The sequence below is a fragment of the Lolium perenne genome, chromosome 4 (genome assembly GCF_019359855.2).
Source record: "Lolium perenne isolate Kyuss_39 chromosome 4, Kyuss_2.0, whole genome shotgun sequence".
NCBI lineage: Eukaryota > Viridiplantae > Streptophyta > Magnoliopsida > Poales > Poaceae > Lolium > Lolium perenne.
The window spans coordinates 346,804,936-346,816,052 of NC_067247.2; the positions used below are offsets into that span (position 1 = coordinate 346,804,936).

The 11,117-nt window shown below is 47.8% G+C and overlaps 1 protein-coding gene across 1 annotated transcript; it reads right to left on the reverse strand.

Moving 5' to 3' along the window:
* Positions 1-832, reverse strand: LOC127297041 (uncharacterized). The gene has a single exon (XM_051327295.2). The coding sequence runs from the start codon at positions 610-612 to the stop codon at positions 79-81; it is 534 nt and encodes a 177-aa protein (XP_051183255.1). The 5' UTR covers positions 613-832; the 3' UTR covers positions 1-78.
* Between the last annotated feature and the right edge of the window lie 10,285 nt (positions 833-11,117).

An 11,117-nucleotide genomic window follows, 5' to 3' on the forward strand; every position in this document is an offset into this window, starting at 1 on the left:
CGAGAACAGAGAAACCCAAAGCATAGTTTGCATGGGCGGTGGTGGCCGTAGTCTGCCGGCGCAGGCGGTGGTGTACGATCAAAAGAACACCCACTTGGTCGACGACTTCTCCTTCATGGTGCTGGAATGGAAGAGCTCGCCGCCGCCGTCGGTGTCACCTGTTCTCCGCCGCTTCTCCGACCCGACGAGCCTGGACAGGAACCTCCCGATCTTCTTCTTGCTGCTGCTCTTCTTTTTCTTCTTCGCCTCGCCCTCCTTCCCCCTCGCGGCGTCCTCTCGCCTCCCTCCAGCTGGTTTCTTGGAGGCCGTGGGCATGAGCGGCTGCGAGAAGGCCGAGACGTTGACGAAGGAGGAGCCGCCGCCGGCGACGTGGACGGAGCTGACGTCGGCGGAGAGGGAGGCGGCGTGGTGGTTGGGTGGAGGGGAGCCGGTGAAGGAGTAGGGCGAGGAGGTGCTGGCGGAGTCGTTGGAGGCCCGCGTCATGGTGGTGGTGGCGGAGGAGCTGGCGGAGAGGTGGGTTAGCCGGTCGCGGAGGCAGCCCGGGCACACGCCCTTGGACAGCCGGTGCTCCGGGTGACGCCTGCACCGGTCCTCCCAGTCCGACCTCCGCATGTTCAGAGCTTTAACTCGACCCTTAGCTCGATTCTATCCGTGTTGCTCTGTCGATCTCCGCGCGTACTCCGTTTAGACCGATGTGTTGGCGTTCGGAGGCGAGACGAGCTTTGGCGGTGTTGATCCTGAGCTGGAGGTGGAGAGGGGAGATAAGAAGAGGGGGGAGACTGGAGGTCGAGGAAGGGAGGTAGAAATGTCAGACTTGTTGCGAAAGGTGGAGGTGCACCGTGCCAGGTGGTACAGTTTTATTTGCGCGTCTATAGAAAACGATGTCTTTGTTTTCATTTTTGTTTTTTTCCTTTCCAATCGTTTTCCTACCGAGTGGAGTGTGATTTTGCTGTTGGAATTGTAGCATCAATAGTAATGTTAGTTCAGAAATAAGGAATCATAAGGACATATAGATATTTGTCAAGGAAAGCAAAGTTATAGACATATAGAAATTTTCCGCGTGGCGTGCAGCGGACGGCGGCCGGGATCTTACCTCAACGCTGCTGCGGCGGCCTCCCCGGCTCCCGTGTGGATGGCTGGGCGGCGGCGGTCGGACGCTGATGGCTGGGCGGCGGTGGCCAGACAAGATCTGTGCTGCCCCCCCCCCCCCCCGCCTCCCGTCGGCGGCACACCGGTGGTGACTGGTGGTGGTCGGACTGCGCCATCCCTCCGCCTCTCACCGGTGCGTGGTGCTCGGGATTCTCACGCGGCACGAGGTCGCCCGGGGCAGCAGCCTTGGGTTTGACGGTGGAGGCGGCCCTCTTCTTCGCCGAAGATGGTCGGTCTGCGGATGGTGGTGTTGGGTCTTTTCGATCTATCACCGCGTACCGGCGGTGAGGTGGAGAGCCATGGAAGCCGGCGACGGATGATATCGCCGGTGGAGGGCTGGCGTCCGGCTGCGGCGTTGCCTACGGCGTGTGCGGTGTCTCCGGACAACGCAATTTGCGCTTGGTGTCTCCGGCGATAGCTGTGGCCAGCCTGGGATGGTCGCTGGCGTGGGGGGCCGACCTGAATAAAGGCGGCGGTCCTAGGGTCTCTCTTGGGCGAAGATGAAGACTGACCTGAGGTTTGCTCTTCCGATCTGGCAAGAGTGTTGAGTTCCGGAAGGCGCCGTTGGCAAATGTAACGGTGCTTTTTTGCCTGGAATTTGCTGGATCGGTGGTATTCGGTCGTTCGAACCCATGCTTTTATTCCGGTCGATTGGTTCTCGAGCGAGCGGCGTGAAGCTCTGGTCTGTGTTAGCATCAAGTGACATTTTGGTCCAGGAAGGGAATAACATGAAGGCCGGAGCAGAGGACTAGCTAAGGGAGGTTCAAGTCTCTGCGTTGTTGAGAGACTTGCTTGGTGTCCCGGGTTTCGAGCAGTGATATGAAAATGGGGGCGGCATCACAGGTGAAGTTCAGCGTCCTACCTCTTTCAGGGTGAAAACCTAAGGTCTGACCTTAACTGGTTGTGCCTGACAATGACCTTGTTGTAGACATTGTTTTGAGAGAGTGAACTATCTTCAGGGTGAAAACATAAGATCTTTGGTCGGGCGACGACGGCCATGATGCACCGTTTTATTCTTGGAACCGTCGTTTTTGGAGATGCTGTATTTCAGGTGTTGTCTCGGTGGTGCTTGTATTGCTATTGCTAAGCCTAGGATGCTATAGCGGGTGTCTCGGTGGTGCTTGTATTGCTATTGCTAAGCCTAGGATGCAACAACGTACTACCATTAGGGTGTTGCGTTGTTACAGAGGCTGAGTGTAATTGGTATCTTTTGATATTAATATATTCCCTTTATCGAAAAAATCAAAGTTATAGACTCATAGTGAAAACAAAAATCGAGATGAACCTTCGAGGCATGAACCCAAGTTAGAGTGATACTTCTTTTGCCCAGATAGCTTTGGACTTTGGTGACATATATATGCATGCTTTTATAGAGGAGGCATGTGCATGTTATTTAGCTCGCATCTTATGATTGCTAGTATTAAGTCAGAGTGATTCCTAGTATTACAGGACAAGGCCTTTTTTTCACCCCGGAGCAATATGCGCCTAGTTTATTGAAATGAGTTTTGAGCCCATTTCAAAATGTCAAACAAACTCAACAAAAAAGTCACCCATATATCTCAACGTCTAGTAGAGTCGTTTCACGAACGAACAATGCATTTTATGTTATGTGTAAAAAGACAAAATTCGGGTAACCTTAGCGTGGGAACATAGAATGTCGAGATGCTCGCACCTTCTTTATTTAGAATTTCTCTACATTTTAAATATTTTCTCGCTAGCAGGAGTATATTCATGCAAGATCATAATTGGATTTTAGGTATTAAGTCGGAAATTGCATATGCTCCCTTTTAAGAGAAAAACTTGTTTTAAAATGTGAAAGAAAGCCTGAAAAATGTTTCGTGCACACCCACATTGTACGCTCGCACGTCTAGTTTCCCGGCAAACACACATTTTGTGCTCCATGTAAATAAAAAGACAAGAAAGTTATGTGGTGCAAATCATTATTTTTGCACCGAACTTTATATTTTTTACGTAGGTCACAAGGAAATTCAGTTTCTCGTGAAACGCTTCGGTGTGCACATATGTTTTGAAGATGTCGAAGGACATATATCTTTTTGACAGTTTCAAATGCGTTCAAAGTACATCTTTAATAAAGGGAGCATGTGCACCCTAGCAGCAGTGTTTTGTCCGATTCTCTTGGATACAAACGTTTTCAAACTTTCAGAGCGGGATATCAATATCAATATCTGATGACACTTGTTTTATTTTTCGAAACGGACTGATGGCACGCTAAGGCGGCTACATGAAGGTTCTATACATAATAAACCTGTCCTGGAAGCAGAAGAAATGTATGCGTTCCTCAGTTTGTCTCAATGACTTTACTCCCCGGCCTGTTGAGCGCGCCTTGACAAAATGGCTCTTTGACAGAATCAATCAACAGGTGATGGATTCCGACGAAATTAAAAAGAAATAAACAAATAAACCAAGCAGTAGAGCAATTAATTTGTGTCGGCAGTAGTGAAAATAACACCTGGACTGAACTTTGCCACGACCGAAGAGCAGGTGGACCGTCTGATCTGACGCTTGGTAAACCTTGGTAAGTACACACGCAGTTTCGTTCTCACTGTCCCGGTTTGGTCTCTCTTCGTCACCTCGCGCGTGTGCCACACAAAAACAAAACATTCTTGGTTCTTGCCAGTGTTGACCGTAGCAAAAATAGAGTAAGATCAGATTTTAGTATGACGAGTCGAGGAGAGATAAGGTAGGAAGAGGTGCCTGCACGGCCCTTGCTCGGCGGTCAAAAGAAGCTGGCTTTGTTTTAGTGGCACGTCTCTTCCGGTGGGATTTGGTCGCGCTTTGCCTTCCTCTCCCACCTCAAGAAAGAAAAGAAACACATACAGTAAGCAAATGAAAGGTAAAGAAAGGAGAAAGAAAGTATCGTAGGGCTGTGTGGTCTAGCGGGAGACATCGCCGTGGCCCACGACGGCGACGGCTGGGCCCACGTGGGCTCCGTGGTGGACTGGGCCGGGGGTGTAGACCGGGACAAGGCCGGAGTGAGCGAGTGGTCACCACACGTGTGCGCGTGAGGCGACTGGTCAAATGCTGCGATTAAGGTTTGATGCGTACGTTCCCGCGTGCATGCGTCTCGCGCCGTAGCTCCACTGCTCCAGTCGCGCCGACGAGTACAGAGTAGTGTGGTTTTAGTCTACCGGCGGCGAGTGCACGTACGGTACGGGGCGGCGGCGACGTGTTCGGTGGACTGGGTCGCGTGCAACGCGTGGGTTCGGACTTTGGACCGTCGTCGCCAGCGGCGGCGAGTGCACGTACGGGCCGGGCTGTCGGTCGTCCCGTTCGTACGGTCACGCGGTGTCTCTCTGTTGAATAGATTCAAGTGTACAAGGATGCGTCCTGCGTATGCAGCAAAAACAACATCCCAAACTTCCTGGGCAAAGCAGCAGTTTTTTTTAATCAAAAGCCAAAAGCCTGACATTACATAAATAACGCTCTTAACGGCGACAGGATAGAAGGTGTTGAACCCATTTTACAAAGACACACCCACACACCCACACGAACTACCAATAAGGCTACAACCGAAACGCGAACAACTGTAACGATCCTTACGAAGACTACGCATAATTGGAAAAAAAAACTCGGACAACAATAGTGTTGGGCCAGAGCTCACCCAAGAGTGAGCCAACGAACACGGACGCCATCAAGAGAACTCCCCGACGACATTCACAAACCAACAGATAGCCAACGAACACGGACGCCATCAAGAGAAATCCCCGACCTCATCACTTATGTTCTCCATGTTAGCGCTAGTAGCTTGTCATGTTAACAGATAGAGATAAGAGAGTTGTTTCCTTGTTGTACACGACCTGATCGTTCTATAAGATCATGATTGATCCCCATTATCTCTCCATCTATTGTAACCTTTCTTGTATCTTGTCACGGTTGTTGTTGGCCTATATAATCAACACACAACCGATGGAAGTCCCCATCGTTCCACAATCAACCCTAGCGATCATATGGTATCATAGAAAACTTCCTAAACACATCTATGTGCCTCGTCCCATCATCTCTCGCCACCATGTCGAACCCCTTAGCCGATATCAATGTGAGCGAGAAGCTGACGAGATCAAACCATCTCCTATGGCAATCCCAGATTCTGCCCCCAATCCGTGGAGCCCGTCCCATGAGCTTCCTTGACAGCAAGACGGAGCCGCAGACGGAATACATCATCGCTGACAAGGACGGTAAGCCCTCCAAGGAGCCTAACCCTGCCTACGACGCATGGGTGGCCACGGACCAGCAGGTTCTCACCTTCCTGCTCGGTTCCCTCACGACAGACATCATCGTCTACGTCATCGGGATGGACACAGCGGCAGAGGTCTGGGGGGCAATCAAGGTCATGTTTGCCTCCCAATCCAGGATGCGGGTTTCCAACCTCCACGTCACCCTCACCAAGACCGGGAAGAAGAACATCAAGACAACGAGCTTCTACACCAGATGAAGGGCCACGCCGACGAGCTCACCGCAGCAGGCCAACCGATTGACGAGGAGGAGCTCGTTGAGTACCTTCTCGCAGGCATGGACGACACCTAAAACCCCCTCTTCTTTGTCACCGGCGTCAACTGTGGGGATGATCTCACCGTGAGCGATATGTGCGCCCAAGTCTGCTCCTACGACCGCCACATCGAGCTCCTCACCGACGACAGCATCAGCAGCGGCGCCTCTGTCAACTTAGCCTAGCGCGGACGCGGTGGACCGCGTGGACTTGGACATTATGGTGGAAGCAAAGGAGGCTGCAGCAACGACAACAACAACCGTTGCCACGGTCGTCGCGACGGTGGCGGCAGTGCATGCCGTGGAGGAGGCAGGAGCGGCAAGGACCGCGACCTCGTCACATGCCAAATATGTGGCAAACAAGGATACGAAGCATGGAATGCTGGCACCGCTACTCCAAAGATGACTAAGAAGAGGAGGAAAATGGCGCCAATGTTGTGTCCTGTAGAGTGGACACCAACTGGTATGGTGATACCGGTGCCACCGACCACATCACAGTGAAGCTCAATAAGCTCACCATGAAGGAGAAGTACACCGGACGCGAGCAGATCCATGCGGCGAATGGACAAGGTATGATCATTAGTCATGTCGGTCATGCAATTGTTTATACTCACTGATACGCGTGAAGCACACGTCCGTTGGGAACCCCAAGAGGAAGGTGTGATGTGTACAGCAGCAAGTTTTCCCTCAGTAAGAAACCAAGGTTATCGAACCAGTAGGAGTCAAGGAGCACGTGAAGGTTGTTGGTGGCGGAGTGTAGTGCGGCGCAACACCAGGGATTCCGGCGCCAACGTGGAACCTGCACAACACAATCAAAGTACTTTGCCCCAACGTAACAGTGAGGTTGTCAATCTCATCGGCTTGCTGTAAACAAAGGATTAGATGTATAGTGTGGAAGATGATGTTTGTTTGCGGAGAACAGTAAAGAACAAGTATTGCAGTAGATTGTATTTCAGATGTAAAGAATGGACCGGGGTCCACAGTTCACTAGTGGTGTCTCTCCCATAAGATAAATGGCATGTTGGGTGAACAAATTACAGTTGGGCAATTGATAAATAAAGAAGGCATAACAATGCACATACATATATCATGATGAGTACTATGAGATTTAATCAGGGCATTGCGACAAAGTACATAGACCGCTATCCAGCATGCATCTATGACTAAAAAGTCCACCTTCAGGTTATCATCCGAACCCCTTCCAGTATTAAGTTGCAAATAACAGACAATTGCATTAAGTATGGTGCGTAATGTAATCAACACAAATATCCTTAGACAAAGCATCGATGTTTTATCCCTAGTGGCAACAGCACATCCACAAACTTAGAACTTTCTCACATCGTCCTGCATTCAATGGAGGCATGAACCCACTATCGAGCATAAATACTCCCTCTTGGAGTCACAAGTATCAACTTGACCAGAGCCTCTACTAGCAACGGAGAGCATGCAAGAACATAAACAACATATATGATAGATTGATAATCAACTTGACATAGTATTCCATATTCATCGGATCCCAACAAACACAACATGTAGCATTACAAATAGATGATCTTGATCATGATAGGCAGCTCATAAGATCTAACATGATAGCACAATGAGGAGAAGACAACCATCTAGCTACTGCCATGGATCCATAGTCCAGGGGTGAACTACTCACACATCGATCCGGAGGCGATCATGGTGATGAAGAGACCTCCGGGAGATGATTCCCCTGTCGGGCAGGGTGCCGGAGGCGATCTCCTGAATCCCCCGAGATGGAATTGGCGGCGGCGGCGTCTCTGGAGGTTTTCCGTATCGTGGCTCTCGGTACAGGGGTTTTCGCGACGAAGGCTTTAAGTAGGCGGAAGGGCGGAGTCGGAGGGCTGACGGGGGCCCCACACCATAGGGCGGCGCGGGGTCCACCCTGGCCGCGCGGCCCTGTGGTGTCGGCGCCTCGTCGCCCCACTTCGTTTCCCTTTCGGTCTTCTGGAAGCTTCGTGGAAAAATAAGACCCTGGGCGTTGATTTCGTCCAATTCCGAGAATATTTCCTTTGTAGGATTTATGAAACCAAAAACAGAAAACAAAGAATCGGCTCTTCGGCATCTCGTCAATAGGTTAGTGCCGGAAAATGCATAATAATGACATAAAGTGTGTATAAAACATGTGAGTATCATCATAAAAGTAGCATGGAACATAAAAAATTATAGATACGTTTGACTCACTCTAAATCCTTGCATCTTAAAAATGTTCTCCATGTTTTCCACACGCCACAAAAACATCGTGTTTCCGTTCATCACTTTACTAGAGATAACCATGTCTTCATTGAATTTCACCCATGGTGTTTTTATGTCAAGGATCAAGCAACGAAGAAAGTACTTCTTAAACTTAGATGCGTACGTGGTCTCTACCCGTTGATTTCTTCATCACCAATCAAGAATAAACAAATCTTCAGTGCCACTAAGCCTTTAGCTTCAAGATGGCATAGTCGCTTAGGATATCCTTCATTCCGAATAGTCGAACAAGTTCTTAGCAATTATGAACTTCCTTATTCAAATAACGCTAGTGTCGGGTCGGGTGGTGACTATTGTCAAAGATCCAAAATCCATTTACTTCCCTATGCAAAGTCTACTAGTGTGTCTACTTCTCCTTTGCAACTTGTGTTCTCCGATGTATGGGGACCTGCACCTAGCTTAGTAGGAAGAAACGCATACAATGTAAGCTTTATTGATGATTTTAGTAAATTTTCATGGATTTATCTCCTCAAGAAAAATAGATGTCTTCCAAGTATTTCATAATTTTCAGCAACTTGTTGAACGTAAATTTGATAGAAAAATACTTTGCATACAATCTGATTGGGGTGGAGAATATGAGCATCTTAACTCATTTTTTCAAAAAACGGCATTCAGCATCATGAATCATGTCCTCATGCTCATCAGCAAAATGGTTCAGCTGAACGCAAGCATCGCCACATTGTTGAAGTAGACCTAGATATTCTTGCCAATGCATCCATTCCACTCAAATTGTGGGATGAAGCCTTTGTGACCACCACATATCTTATTAATATGTTTTCTACTAAAGTCATCAACAATGAAACGCCAATGGAACGTCTTCTTAAAAAAACATCTGACTATGCATCACTTTGTATCTTTGGTTGTACTTGTTGGCCCAACCTTCGCCGATTCAATAAAAGAAAACTTGCCTTTCTCTCAAAGCAATGTGTTTTCCTTGGTTATACACACGTGCACAAGGGGGACAAGTGTCTAGATGTCACCTCTGGGCGAGTATATATATATATATATCTCGTGATGTTTTTTTTTATGAAACTGTGTTTCCATTTGCTAATCTTCACCCAAATGTTGGTGCTCTTCTTTGCAAAGAAATTCTCCTCCTTCCCGAGTCACTTCAAAATCATCCGGTGTCATCTCATGAGGGGGAACAACTTTGCACTGATCTAACACCTAATGCTTCCTTGATACCTGTTGTCCCTAGTGCTCCTCTGGTACACCTCGAAGCAGCATAAAATTTCGTCCAAAACGGTGAATAAATGAGGCAGAGGCAACATACAAGAACTGGAACTTCAGGCGTTAGGCACGAGGCAGATCCGTCTCGGATCACAAAAACCTCAGACGACAGAGGCGAATCTACACCGGGATCCACGAGCGCGTCAGGCGGGCAAGGCGATTTTCCTCGGATGCATGCACGCCACTCGCCAAACGCCACGTCGTGTGGCCCAGACGCGGTGTCCCTGTCTCGGTGGGCCGCACGAGCAGGAGACAACGACGAATCTCCCGCTGGCGCCTTGGGTCGAGCCTCCAGCGACGCGCGCGACAAGATGCGGAGCGCACCGAGATCATCACACGATGCGCGCGGGAACGGCTCCCCGGCAGGATCTTCTGCGGCCTCTGGACACCAGGAGGGGACCGGATCAGGCGGATCTTCTGCACCAAGCCCGTGTGCAGTTGATCCTGTAGATGTCATCCACACGACAATGTCTAAAACTGGTAATGCTAAACCGAAAGTTTATAAGAATGGTACTGTTAGATATGGCTTATCCTTCTTAGCTAATGAACCTGAGAATCTTCGAGTAGCATTACAAGATAAAAATCTGAAACTAGCTATGGATGATGAGTATAAGTCTTTAGTAGACAACAATACATGGCACTTAGTACCTTATAAATTTGGTAGCAATTTGATAGATTGCAAATGGTTCTATAGGATAAAATAGAAAGGCTGATGGTACTATAGATAGATATAAAGCTAGATTATTAGCATGAGGTTTTAAACAACGATATGGCATAGATTATGAGGATACGTTTAGTTCTGATGTTAAAGCTGCTACTATCAGACTTGTTCTAGCTATTTCATTTTTAAAAGGATGTAGTTTGAGGCAACTAGATGTGAAGAATGTGTTTCTCCATGGTGTTCTGAAAGAAGAGATCTATATGAAGCAGCCACCTGATTATGAGAATCCAAAAGCACCTCATCATGTGTGCAAGCTTGACAATTCACTCTATGTACTCAAATAGGCACCAAGAGCATGGTTCTCCAAGCTAAGTTCAAAACTACAAGAACTTGGTTTTCTAGCATCCACGGTAGACACGTCATTGTTCATATATAACAAGTCAGGTATCATTATTTTTGTGCTAGTATATCTTGATAATATCATAGTTACTAGCTCCTCCAACAAGGCCCGTACTTCACTCCTTCAAGATCTTGGTTCAACATTTGCACCAAAGGATCTTGGTGACTTGCATTCTTGGGAATTGAGGTCAAAAGGTATAATCATGGTATTGTATTTACTCAAGATAAACATGCTTCAGATTTTCTCAACGGGGTTGGCGGGGTGCAAAACCTTGCCGACACCGTTATCAGCATCAGAAAAACTCTCTGTCACGAAAGGAGAACTTCTTGGACCAGAAGATAGCACAAGGTATAGAAATATTGTTGGAGCACTGCAGTACTTGACACTTACTAGACCAAACATTGCCTTCTCTGTCAACAAGGTATGCCAGTTTCTTCATGCACCTACTACTGTACACTGGACAACTGTTAAAAGAATTTTGAGGTATGTCGGTTGAATAGTAAATCTTGGGCTAACCTTCAGAATATCATCCTCTACTTTGGTGAGTTCCTTCTCAGATGTTGATTGGGTTGGTTGTGTAGATGACAGGAGATCTACATGAGGTTTTGTTGTATATTTTGGGCCTAACTTGATTTTTTGGAGTGCTAGAAAACAAGCTAAAATTTTAAGGTCAAGCACAGAAGCTGAATGCAAATCTCTAGCAAATGGTACAGCCGAAGTTATATGGGTTGAATCTCTATTGGGAGAACTTGGAATCCAAAAAGATCAAACCTCATGTTTGTGGTGTGACAATATGGGTGCACCATATCTCTCTGCTAATCCTATATTTCATGCTAGAACTAACCACATTGAAATTAATTTTCACTTTGTAAGAGAAAGAGTAGCAAGCAAACAGCT

Excerpts from the sequence above, each read along its gene's own strand:
- LOC127297041 (XM_051327295.2), bottom strand. The coding sequence starts at position 612 with ATGCGGAGGTCGGACTGGGAGGACCGGTGCAGGCGTCACCCGGAGCAC.